The following is a 22073-nucleotide window of genomic DNA, read 5'->3' on the forward strand; positions in this document are numbered from 1 at the left end:
CACATTAAACGCCTAGTCATAGTAGTGTAATCGTTCCGGCGTACTAAAGTATGAAGCTTTTATACCGAACACATGTATTTCAATGAAGCTCTGTATATTACGATTCATAATCATGTTTTCGCCTAATCATAAAAACTTTATAAATCGAAGCGCCCAACATTGTAAGGCGCTTGCCGTTTTGATATCGGCATTTGTTTACTTTTTTGTGCTCGAAATAAAAATTATTTGTCATTTCAGTAGATAATAATTGAAAATTAATGATTCTGTGCTAAAACTCCTGCCAATTGTATTAAGCCATAAACGTGTATGCAATATTTTATTGCAGAAATGTTCGCGAAAGTGTATTAGTGAGAAAGACCGGCCAGAAAATGTGTAATGTGCGCGCAAGCAGGGCTTACGCAGGGCGCGCAAGTGTGCAGAGGTCGAGTCCGTCATGCATTCGTTTTGACATGACAAAACGATTACTCTACTATGATTAGGCGCGTAATGTGCGGAGTGCCTAAGTCTTATTGTAGTAATGTTTCTGAAATAAATGAGAAATGAAATAAAAAACTCCATTTTTTGAGGTATTTTCAAATCGGTCCAGCTCACTTAAATCTTAATATTTTACCGAAATATTTTGGTGGACGTCTTAAAATATAATAAATTTTATAATTCTATAATAATTTTATAATTTTCTTGGTTCCTGTTGCTTTGCTTTCAATATCATACATGCCGAAGACAAAGCACAGCATAATCAAATTAAATAAAAAAATTAGAGCATTTTCAAACCCTGCTTAATTTCAAAAACTGAATTTTTTCCGAATTAACCAATCTTTTAAAGGTTAAACACGATTTTTTAACTGCACACCATCATGAAATTGGGGGTACTATCGAACGTAACCACAGAGTGTTTAACGAATATTTTTACGCGCATATTTTTGAATGAAACATTTTCCGATTAGGACGTTTACTTAAAATATTTTACATCTTTGCACAACACAACAACTAACAACAGTTTTCGATAATAAATTTTCCCCTTTTTGAATTGATATTTGGGAAAAAGGCCACAGTGCTTCAAGATTAAAAAAAAGATAAAATTTGCCCTATTTATAACGTAGAAAATTACGCGAAAGAAGTTAAATATCGAATGCAAAAGTCGCACAAAATTGCGAAATAATTAGTAACCAAACACAAAATTCGAAATAAAATAATATAAGATAAAACGGCGCATTCTTGTTCAAAAAGAACCACGCAATAAACATGAAAACATATACCAGGTGACATACGTTATAAAACAAATTGACGGTGTAGTGTAAACGTCACAATTTTTGATGAAGCAAGAAACAAAGAAAAAACAGTACACAAAAATAGAATTCATAAAATAAAATAAAACAAATTTTCCTTTATATGTATATTAGAGTGGTCCAAAAAAATAAAGTTGGAATTTTAATGCCGGCGTCCCCTAGGATTGTTCTCTACCGAAAAAATATACCACTATTTTTCATTTTGAAATCAAAAAATATTTAGGGAGTGCTCAAAGCGCTCAAAGTTTTCCATGTATTTTTAACCGACTCCCGAAAATGGAATATATATTTTTTTTTTGTATGTATGTTACCGCATAGCTTTGGACCACGTCAACCGATTTCGATTTTTGCATCGGAAAGCTAGTGTCTCAGAGGTGGTCCCATACTAATATGGTTTAGATACGATCATTGGATCATGATATATATATATATATATTTTTTTTTTTTTTAAATTTTTTTTTTTGCTAAAAATTACTTGTATTTATATGGAGAAGAAACAATTTTTCATACAAATTGTATAAAATTCTTGAAAATCTATATATCTCGATCGGAAAACTGTGGTGCTCTTCAGGAGACTTTCAGTATTAATGCCCAGTTGTTTATTTAACCATTTTTTAATATTAAAGATTTTTTATTGGTCACCCATTGCATTTTATGGGGGTGTTGGCGGACCTATAACATATAGTTACCGTGAAAAAATGGTTAAAGAAACCACTGGGTATTATTTTTGGGAATCTCCTGAATAGGAACCGAGTTTTCCGATCTAAAAATATTGATTTTCAAGAATTCTACACCATTTCTACGAAAAGTTGTTTTTTCCCTCACTCGGCATGAAACGAAATGGAATTTATCCACTTCACAGTAGTCGTAAAGTAGTGATTTGATTTTGTATAAAAATATGCTAAAAGGGGCTTTTTGGTATGAGGAATCAATTTCGGCACTTATCTTCTTAAAACTTCCACAGGAGGGCCCAACAGTGAAAATTTTGACATTTTCTTCGAAACCTATTTCCGCAATTTGGCAAACTTCAGCAAACTTGGTTTCTTCAGCAAATTTGCTTAGAATTACACATGGAATCTTCCTATGCTATACGCGCATAATAAAAAAATTGCCCCGCCCTAGTATGTATGTAATAAAATATTTAAGATTTTTAAGTCTTTTATTAGTCTATAAAAGATACAATACTTTCACACGTCCATACGTACATACATATATTACTAATGTAAAAGAAAAACACACACACACGTAATTCGCTGTTACATAAGGTACGTCAAAAAACAATGAGCTTTCTCCGGAACTATCTTCCACCGGTAATGGTTTTGAGGGGCTTTGTTTTCTCCTGAAAAGTATTTATTATTAAAATATATTTAATAAATAAAGTTATTACAAAAATTGATTTACATAAGGTGAGAGGTTGTCAGCTTTCAAAGAAATCTTTATTGGAAGTTCACAGGCAATTTTTTGATAACCTAACTTTGGAAATACGAAATCTTCCCATCGTTTAAATAAGGCCATTTTATTAAAAGTATAATAAATATTCATATGAACTGACGAACTTTGCATCCTCAGTAGATACCCCGTCACAAAATACTGTCCCACCCACCACAAGCTAAAGGAGATTTTTTTTTAATTTTCTAATATGATAATGCCAGTAAAGCATAAATGGGCCTTAACATTATATTAGCTACATACGAGAAGGCGCTTTGAACGAAATATTTATAGTTTGTCTGAAATTGGGTAACGAATCCATCAACTCAGTGTGGCGAGTGTCATCGTTGTCCCACCCGCCACTTTTGGAAAATGTCAATTTTCTGTGTAAATCATACAATTAAGTTTTTTATACTTTATTAGTTTCGTAATAATCTGAGCAAAAACGAGTTAAAATGTCCCTGTTTTCATAAATTTGTCCATTTTCTGCACTCCCTCCTAAAGCCATTGATTTCGCAGCTAAATTACACCATTCACTGATGCTAGCACCTAGCAAATTTGGCACGTGTTGAAAAGAAAGAGGAATCAATTAGAAAATGGAATGCAAAAATTAGAGCCAATGTCGTATTCACAATTGTCTAATTCACGATATTCCACAAAATCATCAGAAAGTTAATGATGGTAAAATCATCCAAATTGTAAAATGAGCAAAATTGTAAAATGTGGTAGATTTTAAGCTTACGGTGGTAGATGTGGTGGAAACGCAAAAAAAAATTGGTAGATCTACCAGAAAAGTGGTATAGTCCGCACACTGTCTGTTAAGAGTCTAATCGGCTTATGGGGAAAGAATCGGCCGATGCCGAAGCCGATTCCATAAAAAATTACAAATAAATGTATTAATTCATAAAATCAGTTAATTTAACAGAGTTAACAAAACAAAAGAAAACAAATAATTGAATTAACTGGCTTGTTATGCAACATTACATACACATGTACAAATGTACATACCAGGGATTATGCGAATATTTGCATTCGCATTCGTTATGTGAATGATTCGCATCATTTTACACATTAGCTTCGACATTCGCATTCCCATCAAATGATACGAATGTTTTGCGAATGCGAATATGTAATGTTTAGTTTTTTACAGGCAAAACAACCCTTGTACGCTGCTGCATTTTGTAGAAAATAGAAATATGAAGATCTAACTGGGCGCCCTCAAATGTGTTCGCATTTTTTGTTAACGTTTGATGACCTGTAATGACTATTCATATTTTACGATAACTTAAGTTGATTATAGCTTTTTAATGTTATTCCCAAGATTCGCATTAACATTCGCACATTCGCATTCCGAAAATTCGCATTCGCGAATGTGAAAAATATGACAAACAACCCTAGTACATACATTAAAATATATGTACATATATCACATTTATGTACCTGTAAAACACTTTTTTGTATGGTGCTAAGCAAGAAATATTATACGCTCTTTTGCACTCAATGCATAAGAACTTATATGCTACTAGGTAAGTGTGTACATACCAGGGTTGTTGCGAATATTAGCATTCGCAACCGCGGAGCTTCCGCATTAATTTCAACATTCGCATTCGCTTTCGCATTCGCAATAATCAATGCGGAGCTTTTGCGAATGCGAATATTGTGGAAGTGCACTGATAAAACGTATATCTGGCAAACAAAATGACAAATTGTAGCCAGTATTTTTTGGCTGTGGAGATGCTACGTTGAAACTGTCCCCTTTCTTTTGTAATTTAAATTCAAAGAGGCATTTCCAGCGGAAATGTTCAACGTCTAGCTATGAAGAGAATGGACTATTTGCGCGTTAAAAGACAACCTGTAATTAGGTAAGAATTACCTATTATTGTAATGTATTAATGTAACTATCGAATATTATTTGCCAAAGGTCTGTTGAAAAAACTGGATGAATCGCTAGCGGTGAGTAATTAATTGTGACTGCCTGCAACTAGGAAAAGTCGAACTCAGCTAATTATAAAATGAATTACAAGCTATTCATTACAGGTGAATCTTTTCAAGAAGTCACCCGGGATCTAAGCAGATCTGAGACCTTCATTGTCCGTGATTCCAATAATTCGAATTATTATAAAAATGGGTGCCTTTTTAACAATATAACAAGATTGTAAACTAATTCGGCTCGCAGCCACGACTTTCAAAACAGAAATTTTCATTCCTAGAAAATAACAATTTATTTACCACATCGACCTATTTGAAACCTCGCTATAAGCAGAAATTTTTCAAAACAATCCCAGAAGAAAGTATTAAAAACGAATTACAAAAACTTAAATCGAAAACCGTTAATGGCGTTACAAATTCTGAACAACCAAAAGAATGAGAATGAAGAAATTTTTGGAAAAGATTGTGAAGATAAGTCAGGAGGATACATCCGACATTTGTAGCCTCGATGCAATTCTCAAAAAGAAATTATTGTACCACAATAAAAAAATAAATATAACTGATGGTCTTCTCAACTGGTGCAGCGTCAATCGAAAATAATTTAAAATTTTGTCAAGTTTTAAGTTATTCAAGTTGGTCGCCTTACTACCCTTTAAGAAACAGGCTGGAACCCGAAAAGGCAGCAACATTACTTTTTATTAAATGCAATGTTCCAACTTTTAAATTCAAGTACTAAATAAACAAAAAAAACATTAAAAATTATCAACTTTTCATTTTTTATTTACCTAAATCACCTATTTAATTTACTCACCCAAGTTATTTCTTTAAAATACTTGACATCCGCATTCGCTTTAAACATCCACATCCGCATTCGCATCCGCGGATGTCTAAAATTCCACATTCGCAACATCCCTAGTACATACATATAGTGGTCCATAAAATAAAAGAATTGCGATATTTTGACCGGTTTTGGCATTTTTCTTTTGTTTATTTAATGTTTATTATCTTTTTTTATAAAAGTCTAGCTGGTATACAACAAACACCATATAAATTCAGACTTCAAACTTTGTACAAAAATTAGAAAAATTCTGCTTATTTTCACCAAAATTTCAAATTTTTTAATCAGAATTTGGGTATGCAGTTTTGTAGATCATTTAATTCTAGTACAATGAAGTGCATCTTTCAAGCTGCTATAGCATCCCGTTAATTTTTGGCATTTTTTTCTGGCAGTGTCCTCCATATAAAAACGTGAAACACCTTCAACCAAAAATATTAATTTTTGTGAGCTGTCTGCAAATGTTTTTTGATGTTGGTTGTTGTCTGTCGCTTCACCGGAGCATATGAAAAGAAATTCCAAATAATCCGCGAAAAAGGCCGATGCCGATGCTCAATTTTGTGCCGATACCAGCCGATGCCGATTAATCGGTCGGACTCTACTGCATGTACATTAGAGCCGTCCAATTTTTGTATGGGGGAAAAAATGTCATCCTAGAAAAAGGGGCACCCCCTTAGTGTTCCCTTTTGATATTTGTAATATCTATACCAACTTTCGATTTTCTACTGAAACCAATATGGGGTGCTCAATGACCTTGAAATGCGCTACAGGATCGCTGTGAAACTCACAAAAATATTAGTGATTTTTATAAAAAGCTACTGTTGCTATGACAACTGAAGTTTGTGATATTTTTTTAGATAATTTAAATTTGATAAGTTCTTAGGTTGCTTAACCAATTGTTTGATTAATAAATGTACACACTACACTCTTAAGAAACTAAGGCAGAAAATTCTTGCTCATGAAAAGTTAAAATTAGGCGTATAGTTTTATGCAATTGATTTAAAACAAGTAATTTTTAAGCAAAAAACAAAACCGACTTCAAATCTCATATAAAAATTTAAAGTTATCGTTAATTTCTTCATGATCCAATGATCGAATTTGATCGAATTTAGTACGGGACCACCTGTGAGGTAACACCTTTCCTTTAAAACAACAATTATTGAAATCGGTTAACGTGGTCCAAAGTTATGCGGTAATATACATAAAAAAATATGCCGACGAATTGATAACCTTCTACTTTTGTGAAGTCGGTTAAAAATTAGTGATATTTATGTGATATTTGTGAAAATTTATAACTGGCACAAAAACATAATAGTGCAATCATGGGTGCACCATGTCACATTTAAGTAATTCAATTAATGTACCTAATAAATAGACATGGAGTTTTATGCAATAGAAATAAGACATGAATATGTGCATACAATTAAACAAAAACTAAAAAATATTCATAAAAACTAACCAATAAATGATTTAGATATTAGGTGCATTCTTTTGCAACCGAGCTACAAAAGAACACTCGCTTACATGATGAAATACGCGCAAAGCAACAACACAAACTCGGCTATTTATCCGAGCTCAGCCAGATCGGTTAAAAAATACGCGACCTGAAGGGTAGTGTTGGTAAGTGAAAAAACTGCTCTATTGTGAATTGTTAATGGAAAAGTGGAGAGGGACATTTTTGTTTCCTTATATACGTGACTTATATTTTAAATAAGTATATATATTACGCAAATACCTCGTATAATTACTCATTTAAATTGGTTTTTGTATCTAAATCCCGTTAAACTAATCACATGCTTCTTAATAGCTACCAACAGGGTTGCTTAAGTAGCTAAAAGGTTGAGCGTTCTTTTGTCGCTCGCTTACAAAAAAATGCAGCTATTAAAAAATTAAGCAGCCTCACAAAAAAAGTGTCGGGTTCCGGGGATCAGACTAGCTTTCCTAATGTATTGATGCGCTGAACACGAATCAGAAGTTTGTTTTGTTCCATCATGTCAGAACTGCTAAAAATACAAAAAGTATGTCAGTTCTCACATTGACCCGGAAATTCTTATTCGGACCAATAGTGATATTGACAGGACAGCTGAAAATCTAACTGATATAACAGTTAAAGCTGCAGAAATTGCAACACCAAATCATTCTATTAAATATCGCAGTTCTTACTGCCCTAGCCTGCACACACCGAACATTATTAACTTTATAAGTAAAAAGCACAAATCAAGAAGGAAATGGAAAAGAATTCGCTCTTCTAAGCTTAAGAAGGATCCGGATGCGTGTACATGGGAATTACGTATTTTGTTGCAGGCGACCCTTTAGTTCTTGTCTATTCTAAACAGACTGACTACTCCCTTTGGCGAACACTGAATCATGCGACGAGGCCCGTTCTTTGAGAAGCACCAACGAGAGGCTAACGAGGGCAAGTGTATTCAGACAACATTTACTTTGAAGAAAGAGACTTGTTCACCACTAAAAATAAACAGCAAGGCTATACCACTGCAATAACTTGGTTGGGGATTTGCCGGAAGGAATGTGGTGGAACAATGCTGATAAGTATTTTCCCCAAGTATACGCCTTCTGAGGATTGACTTTTACCAAACCTGATACAAGAAAAAAAGGCTTTTTACTGTCAGCCTTTTTTTATAGTTGGGCTCAGTCTATTTCCCTTTATTAGATTATGGGTGAATATCGACTAACTGAATGTCGCCAGCTTTTAGTCCAATTTAATTACTCGGTTATGATTATTTCCATTCTTTCGAGGGCTAATGTGTGTGGTTCGCTCCGGGTCCAATTCGGAAAAGCAAAATTATTTCCTAGCCTCGTGGTATGTGACCACCGATTCTTTGATCGTGTGTGTGGGCGTTTTCATAGAGGCCTATCAATTCGTGTCTATACAGATTGTCTTGGATAAACATTGGTTACATACATTCATCTGGCAATCCCCCCATTTTGCAGTTTAGCTTTGACAGTTTGGTAATGATTACATTTTTCACGATTGTTCTGTTGTCTATTATTTGGCCAATCAAAATAATGGATCATTATCCCCCTCCCATCTTCAGCGATACGTCAACAAAAAATTTGGAGCGTTTAGTAAGGATATGAGAATGGTGGTTCGAATGCGATTCACGAGCTGTGGTTTAATGGACGTTAGATCCCTAACATCGAAATCGTTTTACATGATCTTCATCAACTCCACCCTGGGTCATTCAGTTCGCCTATGAGCGCATATGTATGTAAACATGTTGTTTGTACTAGCTTCAGTATGCATTAAATAAGCTAATATAGATGAAAGGACATTGATAAACGATTTGGTTATGAATCTTTTCTTGTTTTACTTTAATCGAGTTACTAGCAATGTACCGAGAAGGATGAAATTCTTCAGCCTTGGATATAATGATATGCCAATGTTTTTGATTGGGAGGTTTGAGTATAATTTCTCGATAAGGTCGCAATAACAAAACTAAACTAAATTATTTCATTTATTGGTTCATTTCACTTATTACAAAATCAATTATCATTTTAATCTTTTAACATTTTTTGGGTGTCCCTTGAAACCTTTTCGGTATCAGCCATTGGTTAGGAATATCTACGTGGTGCTTAAATATCAATGGTCGAGAACTTTTCTACCTCAAGCAACCGACAAAAGACCGAATCGGCTGCCTACAAGTATTGAGAACCTGGGGCCAATGGGGGTTGTTGAGCTTTTCGATCAACTTCAGGCGCGAATATGGGAAACGCATCCTTGTGATCCCAATTGATTGCTAGGCGCATAAGGCGCTGTACTTGTTGACCAACCATCACATAAGAAGGGAGTACCATGGTTCTGAAATAGCATTTGAGAATGGATTTGAAGAAAGGAATGTGATCGAAAAGCAGGTGTGGATTTTTATTGTTACCACTGCAAAACAACCAACCCTGTTACTTTGTATACCGTTTAAGTTTTCCCCTTTTTAGCATTTGGGCGCGTAAACGTTTAGATGATCGTGAAAAGCCAAAGGATAAAAGTAGATTCACTATTACAGTTACACTGTTTTACTGATTCACTGATTGACTAGAGCAAGGACAAAGTTATCGATACGCGGTTTACCCGTATGTTGCGAATGGATTGCGCTAAGGGTGTATTTGGAAACTAATGTAATATCACATTTGTTTTTGTCTAACTTATTTTCCTGAAGATGGCACTTTCTGTTTGACTAGAGTAACGACAAAGTTATCGATACGCGGTTTATCCGTATGTTGCGAATCGATTGCGCCAAGGGTGTATTTGGAAACTAATGTAATATCACATTTGTTTTTGTCTAACTTAAGAAGACGGGTATCTTGTAATAAATGCATCATCAATTAATTATGGAGGTCCGCCATATATTCATCGAAATTCTTGAGAAGGCGAATGTAACAGAATAAGTTAACGTGTTGTGATTAGGTCGGCGGAATAATTGCCAAACACTCGGTGTTTAGCATCGATCAGTTTATACGAATTCGAACATAGTTTCCGTGAAACATAGGCTCTTATTTTTGGTGGGACTAATTTTTGTGCATAGCCCTCTCCGGCCACAGACTATTTAGGATTGGGAATGTATCCTTCCGAGCCAATCTCAAAATGGCGTGTTCTTTTGCGGGTCAATGCCCGTTGTGCTGTTTGATGATATTATTCGAACTATTTGTCCCGAATTTCATCAGCCAGAGTCTTACGTTGTTCCACATCCTTTGTATGGTTTGGATTTACATCCAATAATAATTTATATTCGTTTTCATCTTTCCCATATTCACGACCGGTGTGTAAGAAATATGGCGTGTAGCCCGTAGCTGAATGCACTGAAGTGTTAATATCATGATTAACACGAGAAAGATGATTTTCCAGGGGAAACGTTCAAGAATATCAGCCATGTGAGCGCGTAATCCAAGTTTAATTCTTTTGTTTGTCGCCTCCACCTGATTGGCTTGTGGATGTGTTTGATGTTATAATCGGCGCAAAGCTTTGCGAAGGTTTGACTGATGAATTGAGTCCCATTATCTGATTTAATGAGTGCGGGGCAGCCATTCACAGTGAATATATGGCGAAGAGAATTGCATTTTTCATGGGCTGCACCCAGACATACCGCGAGTAACAGTCGGTGGCTTCGAAGATGCATTGGTTACGGTTTTTAGAAATGGGAAGCTTACCGACGAAGTCGATCGATAATTGACGACCCGGTCGTTTTGGTTCTCTATATTCGCCGTTAGGTGTTTTGGTGCTATCATTACCTGGTTTAATGCGGTGGCATAGTTCACATTACCGAACGTAATATAAACGGCATCATACATATTTGGCCAGTAATTGCGCTATGCGATACGTCTATAAGTTTTCCAAACACCCTGATGAGAATGTTGGTTGTCGTTTTCATGGAGAACTTTCGCTCTGTCAGAAAATGGTACACAGTATTTCCGCGAATGGAAAATTTTAATCGATGATATGAGAAGTTGTATATATATCTAATGGTTGTTTTGAGGCCATGGCATGCATTTTGTTGTACTAACTATTTATCGAAAGTGTTTGGCTCAATATTGATCACGGATGTGATTGGGGAAGATTAACGTGGAAATTACTCGGAAGGTCAATTGGATTTCTGCGAACGATGTTGAGAAGAGCAAAAGAACGAATGGAAAATTTCAATCGATTATATATAAGTTTTATATCTATCTAATGGTTATTTTGAGGCCATGGCATGCATTTTGTTGTACCATTTATCGAAAGTGTTTGGCTCAATATTGATCACGGATGTGATTGGGGGAAAATTAACGTGGAAATTACTCGGAAGGTCAATTGGATTTCTGCGAACGATGTTGAGAAAAGCAAAAGAACGAGATAAGGCGTCGAGAAAAATCGGCCATAGTCGGAACGGGAGTGGTGGTTAGACACCCTTTGAGTTTGAGAAAGGCTTGTTCAGCAGTGGTATTTCATTCAATGGGTCCTTTCGGTTTCTTTTATACAATTCACAAAGGAGAATTGTGATCTCCGCAAGATTTGCAATAAATTTACGGTATCAGCCTGCTGCACCAACGGACCGTCCGACTTCTTTTGCCGTTTTGGACCATGCAAATTGAAGAATAGCTCGAATCCGAGATGGATTCGCAGATAGACCCTCGTGAGACAAAACGTAACCCAGGAATTCCAATCGTTTACAACAAAAATTCGATTTGGATGTTGAGATGGTTAAGCCGGCCCCAGCCAAACGTTTTGCAACAATATCCAATATCTTAGCGTATTCTTCAAACGTCGAAGTTTAAATCAAAAATCAACCCGGTATGCGAGTGCATGTGGAACCAAATCACGGAAAATTTTATCAATGAGAAGGGCTAATCTGGCGGGTGAATTTCTCAACACCATCGTCATGCGACGAAAAGCGTAAAGTTTGTTACCGAATGCAAAAGCGGGTTTCAGTTGACTCGATTTTGCCAAGGGAATTTGAAAGAAAGCTTGAGACAGATCAATACTGGTTAGGTATTTTGCTGACTTTAGTCGTGTTAAAATTTGGTTAATATCCATAGTTGAATAGGTAGTTGTAACGGCGATTTTATTCAATTCTCGAGCGTTCAAACACACGCGACACGTTCCGTCTTTCTTTTTTACAGCCAGAATTGGTGACCGCCAAGGACTTTCTTCGATGGTCATAATGATGTCACGACTACGCATTTTATCCAATTCGGCTTGAACTTGTTTAGTCACATATGGCGATACTGGATACTGGCGTTTCATGACGAGTTTTGCATCACCCGTATCAATTACTTGTCCCATCTGATTAGTGACATTTAAAGGACCAGACTCAGGAGTTAGATTAAGAAGTTTGAGAACGGCGTCCAACATTTGTCTTTGATTTGGATTATGTAGAAAGACTGACGCTGGTTATTTTTGGTGTATCTATATCACCATCTAAACCGAGTGTGGAAGCGTCAATTGGCTCCAGATAATTACTCATAGAAGATACCTGAGCTTGTATCTTTCTCATTCCATGGTGGCTGGTTACAAAAATTAATAAATTCATCCGCCACAACCATGTAAACTTTAGCCGGTGCAACTTCTTCGGTATCACCTTTGGCTGTATGTTTAAAAATCGCTGCACTTTCTCCTTGTTCTGCACCAGTTCGAAAGAGAAGGCCTCAAGGGATGTCCGTCCCATAATTGGGTACGACCAGAGTTGGCACAAGTCGAGAAAGACTACCGACCGTATATAATAAATCCACTATACCAATGGCCTTAAAAGAGATCGAATTATCGGCAAGACCAATGGATGTTTTGGTAGGTTGCAACTGCCCCCATTTGTACTTCTCATAAAACGTTTGGGAAATGACTGTGACTTCGGCTCCACCATCGAGTAAAACCGTATGAGAATGGTTGTTAGCCATAACCGTGAGATAATCGCGACAATCGTTCGGAATATTATATGTCAAACATTTCTTTGAGATAAAAAAAAAAACATCGCGGGGTCGTGGTTGGTTAATTTTTTTGACTCGGTCTTGAGTGTGATTAGGGACTGGAGCTGAAGCAGGTTTGGTAATTGGTAAAGTCCGTTCAGAACATCAACCAGATGCCATCCATTTGAGTTTGATTATATTCGTTAAGAATCAGAGTAGAATTATTACTGGAATTAGGGACTGAAGATGTGTCCATTTTTAAAGGGACTTCGGTAGAAAAAGGATTGTAAGAGACCGTGGATTTAGAAAAGGTTATGGGTTCTGAGTACGACGGACCATCATTCCCAATCGCCTCACTTATGCGTTTTTTGAACACGGACATTGATCAGACATCACTCCCGGTCGTGTACATTTGTAGCATATCACACTTTTGGAAGTGATGACCCCACACGAGACATTTTGCATATCGTACATTTTCGTCACCCTTAACAGCGAGAAATTTGTCGACGATGGTTCCTACTTTCGTATCATTCTTATTTCGATTTTTGTCATTTTTATAATCATCGACTGGTTTCGAATACGTACGGTTCTGAGATGGTTTAACTGGTTTCTTTTGCTTGCTCACTTATGCACATTCCCTGTCATCTGAGTCGGATCCAGGAAACGAAGCGGTATATTCTGAATGTGGAAAATCATCCGGTGAATCATGTAGTGCCGAAATTTCCCGTGGTTCTGATCGCTGTCTATCCGAACGGGTTCTTTCCGGACGGGTGTGGCAATAATGAGCGAATGTGGTGCAATTCGCTGAGCGAACTCACGCAATTGTTCTAATGTGTGGACTTGTCGAGTGTGGCCGAGTTCACGAAGATGATCGGAGGTACCAATGATGATATCGAGGCGATCCCTTTCAAAGGAATTTCCCTGTCATTGGAATTTCAGGTCATCGATGTGTTTCAGCAGTGTTTGCGACCGTGGATCGAATTTAATCTGTGCATATGACATTATTACTTGAGCCCGAGTATGTTTGTTGAGGAAGCGAGCACGAAGTTTTGTGCAAAAATCTTTATAATCTCCGAAGTTTCTCAGTTCGGTGAAAAACCATTGTCGAGCGGCCCCCGTGCGTGTGGGTACCAAACGCATAACCAATTCATGGTCGGGTACCCCAATCTTATATCGAAATGAGCCAATAATATACAACCGATAGAAATTTTTCGTTTACATGAACGCCATGGAATTGAGAACGTTCCATACAAGATGATAAGCCTCTAAATTTCCTATCCATTCCATCCGCTTGGGCAGATTCGTCGAATATAGTGTCTTGATTTGGTCGTGATCGTGGTGGGCCGGATAGTGAATGATTCGGATTTAAATGAGATGGTGGATTAATTGGTTCTTGGGTATGAGACGTTCTAACACCCCGGTAGGTTTTGATCGTTTGAGTTTTTAAGGGCGAAGGACCAACCAAAGAAACATGAGGAGGATTCGCCGATGGTGGTATCCAGGTATGATTCAAGGTCGGTGGCATGGTTTGGTACATGTCACGAACGTCATGTATTGGTGTCTGCAAATGAATCCGATCACGAATCATTTGCTGTTGCATCTGTGTTTGTGTTCTCAAGAAACTCAGCCACCATTAGAGACAGTTGGTGTAATGAGGGTGTTGGTTCCGTTTCGCCTGACAATGAATTGGGAATTGGGTTGCCTGAACCTAAGTCGGTATATTTATTTATTTATTCTGGTTTGGAATCGAATCCGGTATAGTTAAGGGTAAATAATGTGATGGAACAGTATTTTGAGTTAAACTCACCGTTCCCCGTTCATTCTCAGAATCATGGAAAGTCGAGTTTAAACTTAATTGGGGATCGCAAGTCGGGATTACCGTATTCGGTGAACACATCCGAAGCTCACGAATCTTGATTGAAATTTTCCGACCAGATCTTCTTGGCATGGAGCCGATTCGGGTTTTAACTTTAACCGAGCGGTTCGATAATAATGATGTATCATTTGATGAAGGCGACCCTGAGGTGTTAACACCTCATTTGCATTCAATTCTCGATATGCTCTCTCACATATTTCCAACTCATTCATTTGGTGTATGGCATGGGATTTTATCAACCATGGTTGGCCAAGGTAAGCAGATATTTTAGCACTGAGAGCGGCTATTTCGGTGTCGGTCCACTGAACTGGTGCTGGATATAGGTTATATATCTCATCTTCGATCTGTCGCTGTTCCTCTGTCAAATAGGTTGCATCGAGAATGCGAAACAATTCCATGTTGAAAGACTCAAATACAAAATTGTAAACTCAAATTATAAAAAATTCTACCACACTGAGGCAAAAACCGCGTTGTAAAAATGAAATTTTTTTATTTGATTACCGTTTAAAAATGTTCGTATTTAAATCAAGTGAAAAGTGTTCAAAATTAAATATTTTCGTGTGTTTAATTTGGGCCAAGTTCCTATCTAGTTGTTTGCTGGGTTAGAGCTGTTTCGGCCGTTGAGTTAAAAGCGAAATAAAATTTCCTTTGTACTCCTACGCGTTTCGACGCATTTCGCGCCTTCCTCAGGGAGTCTGTTTTTTATTAGAACGACAAACAATATTTTCATTATACATACACTACGTATAATGGAAATATTCAATTCAAATACGCCCGTATTAAAATGAAGCATTTTTCACTGCACGGATGGCGTTTTGCACGTCTCGGATGCTTTTTCATATGTAATTAAGAAAGTATATGTATACAAAGCATCCCTGAAGGAAAGATTGGTCCAATTGCTCGAAAAATATAGTCGTAGGTATAGTAGAGTATCTAGAGCAAAGATAGTCCAAAAATATAAAGCAATGTAATAAAAAACAATTGTATTGAATTGTACTAAAAGTGGTCCGAATGTAAGGCATAAGGTATGAGTTTTGATCTAAAACTGGTTACAATGTCATACAGTAGCGGACAACGGGTACAATTAACGACTTGCTGATATGTGGGCACTTAGTCAACAAATTTTCATGTGCGACATTGGCATGCAGAGAGTATCCGCTTAGAAAATCGGAGAACCCCGCTTCGAATCGCAGCTGGCGCAAATTTTATTTTTGTTTGAAAACACATTTACATGTATGGCTGTAGCTGAGTGTGCAAAGACACTTGATACAATGGGTTGCTGCAAAGAGGGTCCGGGTTCAATTACCATCACACGGAACATAAAATTATTTTTTTTCTTCTTAATTACGAAAAAGCATCTGTGCACTTCACAACGACATATTTTATAATGTACATACTCAAATTTAAAACGAGTTGAGTTTGTGCCCTTTCGTATGCGTATTTCTTTAAATTTAGCACGTTTTTTTTTTATTCTATAATTTTTACCCCTCAGCGCAACGGAAGATGTAAAGTCCGTACTATTAACTTGATATGATGTTTCAAATTTTATTGGGAATGAATACACAAAAAACATTACCAAAAAAATAAGGAAAAATTAAAAGTTTGGTTCAATTAATACTGACCGTGTTACGTTACGTTGCTTAAACTTATACCGAAAGGCGAAAAGAAAAAATGATCGGTTCAAAAATCTTGACCGTCGATATGTGGGGTTACTTGATTAAAAAAGAATTGGCGAACTGAACCGAACGAGAATGGTTATGACGGCTGATCAATGTGTTCGCATCGCAAATCGATCACGATTTTTTTTTTTTGTTTTGTTAAAATACAGATAAAATTTTATTTATTTAACTAATATTCAAACTACTAACTACTAAAGTATTGAAGTAAAGAAATAAATTACTAGAGTTCACTCTTTGATGCGAAACTGTGTGCGTTTGAGCGAAAGTGCGAAAATCGGCAGTTTTTTACAACAAACATATGGCCCCGTTATGGCGTCGTTTCGTACAAACGCACAGCAAAGCAACAAAACAAACGCTAACTTTTGCCTTTCGCATCAAAGAGTGAACTGGCTTATTGTTTTGTTTTGCTTAATATTGCCCCACTGGATTTTTATATGCGGTTTTTTTTAATTTTTATATGGAGTATCTAAATTTATGCAGTTTTTGAACTTTTTATTGCGGCATATTATACGCATATACCGCATAAAAAAAGACCTAAGTGTAATAAAATGTTCACGGAAACAAATTTATGTGCGATAAGCGTTTCGTTTGCGATGAAAGTGACAAATCGTCTGTCAGTCAACGGTGAGTTAATTTGGGGTAGTTCACTTTGTACAACAATTTTTTGTGTCCTTGATTGAAATATGAAAAACAAACACTTTTATATTTGCCAATAAATGTTACATTGATGTCATAACTAACTAATTAACCGAAATTAAAATTTCCGTGTGTATACCAACTTAACACTTTGTATATCGACTGCTGAGTGGAAGATCGACCTATCTCGGCAGCCAGTTCAAAAACGCCCTATCTCAAAAACTTTTTAGGAACGCCCTATTTTAAAATTTTATTGAAAAACACCCCATCTCAGAATTTCGTGGAAGAACGCCCTATCTCAGAACTCGGTTTAAAAACGTCCTATCTCACTTCAAAATGTATTGAAAATTTGCTGAGATAGGGCGTTTTTGAGTCGGCAGCTAAGATAGGACGTTTTTGAATCGAATTCTGAAATAGGGCATTTTTGAAAGGTTTTTTGAGATAGGGCGCTTTAAGCACGCATATTATTGACTTTAATATGCAACAAATTGTAAATGCCATTTTCAAATAATTTTACAATTCGTACTTCGGCTTCAATAAAACGTTTATATCCTTGTAAAAGCTAAGCAAACGGCTTTTAATAGTAGCTACACCACATGTGTGTGTACCTTCATTAATTTCAGATGGTATTCAAAAGAAGACTTCGATATTTATTGACCTCTGAATACCATGTTATATGAAAAAATGCGTTGCTAAATTTTACTGGCTTGTAGTAAAGGTTGAATTTTGACAAAAAAAAAAAACAAAGTGCAAACTTTATCCTACTGTAAGAAATTGAGATAAGATGGAACATAGTTTGGGAGAGCAGTTTATTGAAATGCGAGCGTGGCTGACTTTGTAAATTCTGTTTCACATCCATGTTCACGATAACGTCTATTACCATTTTTATTACTACGAAAGAACCGAATTAACAAGAAACCGATTTGATTTAACACATATTCGTTCAAGCGTTTGTACCAGTGTCTTTATAGCGCACTCGCTGAAACCATATTCAAAAGTAAATAAAATTTGCGTTTTTTTTTTGTTCGATATTTTTTTAATAATTAATTTGCGTGGTTGACCTCCGCCTCTACGAACAATAACTTAAAATTATTTGAACATTAATTAAAATGAAAACGAGCTGTAGAAAGAAAACCAGCCGATTTTTACTTCGCAATGAACGATGCGTTTATATGTAAATACGTGTTTTCTAAAGGTGTTCTTGCACGATATGTATTTGCTCTTGGCTTTTTCAATACATATGTAATTGCGCATGTCTGTCAAATTCACAGTTTTTATTTAACTATTTAAAAATACGTTCTTTGAAAACGAAATAAACTAAACTCAGATGATTCTATCTGTGTCAGATGGAAATAGAAATATTTCTATTTCGTACGTGCATCTGTTTTGTACATAAACAAATCTTAGTTGCCTTTACCCGATATATTGACTTTTCCATATGTAAAAAGTGGCATGTACACATGCAAATACATATCGTGTAAGAACACCTTAACCGATGAGAGAAATAAAAAACCTATTTGAAAACAAATGGGAGTCAATACACTTTTGAACTTCACTGTGAACTGGGTCAAGCGCTATACAGTCAATCAATAAAGTTTAGGTACAGCGATATTTTTGCAAAACGGGAAACTGTTTTTTAATTATTTTACTTTTCGCACACATAACCCCAAAAATCAGAGCTCCAAACCTTGTGCAAAATTAAAGAAAATTCTGCAAATTTTCATTAAAATTTTGTACTTTTTAAATACACACTTCTCCAAATTTTCATTAAAATTTTGTACTTTTTAATTACACACTTTTGAAAAAAGCTGAGTATGCAGTTCTTTAGCCAATTTTAATCAATTTTAGTAGAATAAAGTGCAAGTCTGAGGTAGCTAGGACTTACCAAGGTATATAAAAAAAATTTCCCCTTAAAATTGGTCTTAAATGGCTTAAAAATGCAATGTGTTTTTCTACTAACTTTCAAGAAAAAATCGTATTTAATAACCTCTATCTGCACTTTTTACAAAAATGAGATTCTGATATAAAAATCCACCTAAGTCTTAACTGTCATCGGTGATATTAATGCTGGCCTTGTATAGCGCTTGACAGAAGAATTTACTATTTAATTGCAAAGTCAGAATTAAAATCTGTGATGACAGGTAAGTCCCAAATGGGTTCTAACATCACAAAGTAGTTCTTGTAAAAGTTGCATGTAGAGAGTATTGAATATAAGCCCTCGATATGTAGTATGTACGACCTTTTCCTCAATTCTGTCAAAATCCGACTTTAGCGATTATTCTTTCAGCACAGTTGTGTATTTGTACGTAAAAGTAAGTATGGTTTGAGACATGCAAATGAAGATATCGTCCAAATTTTTTAATAATGGTAAGTATAAAAATGTAAGCAAACTAAAGTCATAAATAATACCAACATTCATTACTACATTATAGTTACAATACAATGAGCTAAAATCAACCTGCTTCATGAGTGGCCAATGAATCCTTTGATCCACTTACATCAGCTGCTTAATGAGGGCATGAAAAATAATCAGAGTATTAAATTTGCACTTCTTTAAAATAAATAAAATAGATTACATGTTATTTCTTCCAAACTAGACTCGGAAGCCGATACGAATTGACTCTTATATGTGCACGTTATCAGTTGATGATCAGGTGGAGCAGGCTCTGGAGGAGTTGTTGGAGGTGGGAAAATCTGAAACCCTTAATAGCAATTTAATAGTTTACTAAATTTTCTGCATTACTTTTTAATGTGATAAGATAAAAAGTTTACATTAATATATATAAACAAGATTTAAACAGAAAAAAACAAATGAATGAAATTTAATCAACTTAACCTTAACTTAGTAAAAAAATAGCCACAAATCACATAACAAGTAATCACAATTCTCTCGTTGTATCTGAGAAAGCCATCAAATCTAAACTCCTAATCCGCCTAATCTGCATTTAGTAAAGAAACCCCGTTTCTCGGTGGTATTTTAACGTTTTGGCTCATAATTTCAACATTTCTGAACCAATTTTCAGTAATATAACATAAATGTGCAATAGGGTGGTCCAATTTTTATTTTTATTTTCGGCACTTCCAGAACTCAAGAATATCGAAAGTAAGTAAAATCGCATTGTGCCACCTGAGCTTTGAAGTTTACCCATCTACATATTTTACTATTTGAAGAAAATTCATGTTTCGTAGAATCCCTATAAAAGCGTTAAGCTGCCTTTACATGAGGCGATTTTTGACAGGCGATAATCGCCTGCAAAAGTTGACTTGCTGTCTACTTTGAGGCAAACGATTTTTGAATCGCCATTTACACGAGCGATTTTTCCAGAGCAATGTTGAATCCCTTGGAAAATCGCTTCATGTAAAGGCAGCTTTAAACAAATATTTTTTATAGAAAAACACAAACGGCAATAACGCAAATTTGTGTTATTTCCCAATTGAATGCGAAATAATACAAATTTGCTTTATTTCATTTCTCGTTGAGCAATAAGACCGACGGTTAATCTTCACAATTGAGTCATAAAGCAAAATAGTGCACATATGTATGTAGGTAGTCACCCAGTTACATTTGACAAAAAGTAGTACATGAACAAGTTAAATGGACGGATTTGTTAGTATACAATTTTGAAAGTGCCCAGCGTCGCGCGGTCCGCGTTCGGCATTGTCTACTGTCGTGCTGAAATAAGTAAACGACGAAAATCGTCGAAAACTACGCAGTCCTGCCAACTGCTTCCGTTTTAATACACTAGTCGACTGGAAATTTTAGGCAATGACGTGAAATTTTCGATACGATTCGACTCTCGAAAAACGACTTACATTCGACACGGCTCTTGCAATGAGGGTGATTATAACCGTTTAGAAAAAAGAATAATAATAAAATTACACTAGTTCATTTCTGAAACTGCTTTTTAATGTCCAAGTAATGGCAATTATTGCGTATGGTGTTATTGCATGCACCCCACCCATGGTGGAATTATATATACCAGGTGAAGTAATATTAGAGTGAGAAGAAATATTTTGACACTGCCTTATTTGAAAACATGCCTATAAAATGTGACTATAAGACAGCCGTTTTATTACTTCACCTGTTTATTGCGCCATTCATGAGAGTAGGTAAAATTTTACATATTTTTACATCACTACTTCGTACCACATGTTCGCTTCGTCTTCGTAAACGAAATCCACATTTCGGATATGGTGAAACCAGTGATGATAATGCAGAAATTTTAACTGAAGATAAAACTCAAAACAATATTCTCTGTGTTATATGCTGCGAACAGGAACGGCAACTTTTATTTGTTCCATGCCATGGCGGAATTGAAGTAATTAGAGCGAGAAAAATTGCCTTTCAAATTTGACTATAAGGCAGCCGAATGACAGAAAATAAAGCGAAAAAGCTGTTTTATTACTTCACCTGTTTATTTCACCATGGTTCCATGCAAACATTTTAAGGTTTTCCAGCAATGTTTTCAACATATTAAAAAGCATGCAGATAAAATTCATACAAAAGCGCTATGTCCAATTTGTTGGGCAGTTATTAAAGACAGACTCTTTTCCTATATTTTGTTAGACTTTTCATAAGTAAAGATATTTTGTGAATATTACTTTCTTCATATGAATTATATCACATTTTTTGTTTAATTGTATATTTGGAATAAACATAGTTCTTTTTCCTTCTGTCAGTAAACTATTTTTGTCACAAATAGCATAAATAAGCAATGGGAAATAAGGCAAAATTTGTTTTATTTCCAACTAAAATTCTCCATAAACCGTACATACATCACTTTTCGATAGCCCTGATAGTTTCTGAGAAATTAATTAATCATTCCAGATTTTTTTTTTTTTTTTTTTTAATGAAAAGATGGAAAAAATTCAAACTTTAACAGGAAAAATTAAAAAAAATAAGAGTTTCTGTGTAAATGTTTTGCACTTGTTCCTTTAGAAAAATTAAGCTACTAACAAAGAAAATCGATGAATAAATAAGAAAGTAATGATTGGTCAAATGAAAATGCACAAGG

General features: G+C 35.6%; 1 protein-coding gene and 1 long non-coding RNA gene across 2 annotated transcripts in view; one reads left to right on the top strand and one right to left on the bottom strand.

Annotated features, from left to right (window-relative positions):
- Nucleotides 1-20207, bottom strand: part of LOC108359102 (rho GTPase-activating protein 190-like) — a 72070-nt gene extending 51863 nt beyond the window's left edge. The window contains exons 1-3 of the mRNA XM_017610782.1: nt 20204-20207; nt 19635-19760; nt 19517-19564 (exon numbers count right to left, since the gene is read on the bottom strand). Coding sequence (XP_017466271.1) covers nt 19517-19564; nt 19635-19760; nt 20204-20207 — 178 coding nt within the window. The remainder of the gene's footprint in view (nt 1-19516; nt 19565-19634; nt 19761-20203) is intronic.
- LOC108359106 (uncharacterized) lies at nt 4120-17195 on the top strand. Its single transcript, XR_001846879.1, has 3 exons — nt 4120-4131; nt 7933-7936; nt 16633-17195. It is a non-coding gene; the product is annotated as an uncharacterized LOC108359106 (long non-coding RNA).
- Nucleotides 20208-22073: the final 1866 nt, after the last annotated feature.

This window comes from Rhagoletis zephyria, unplaced genomic scaffold, assembly GCF_001687245.7.
Source record: "Rhagoletis zephyria isolate East Lansing unplaced genomic scaffold, Rhagoletis_zephyria_1.1 Rzeph_scaffold_00339, whole genome shotgun sequence".
Classification (NCBI taxonomy): domain Eukaryota; kingdom Metazoa; phylum Arthropoda; class Insecta; order Diptera; family Tephritidae; genus Rhagoletis; species Rhagoletis zephyria.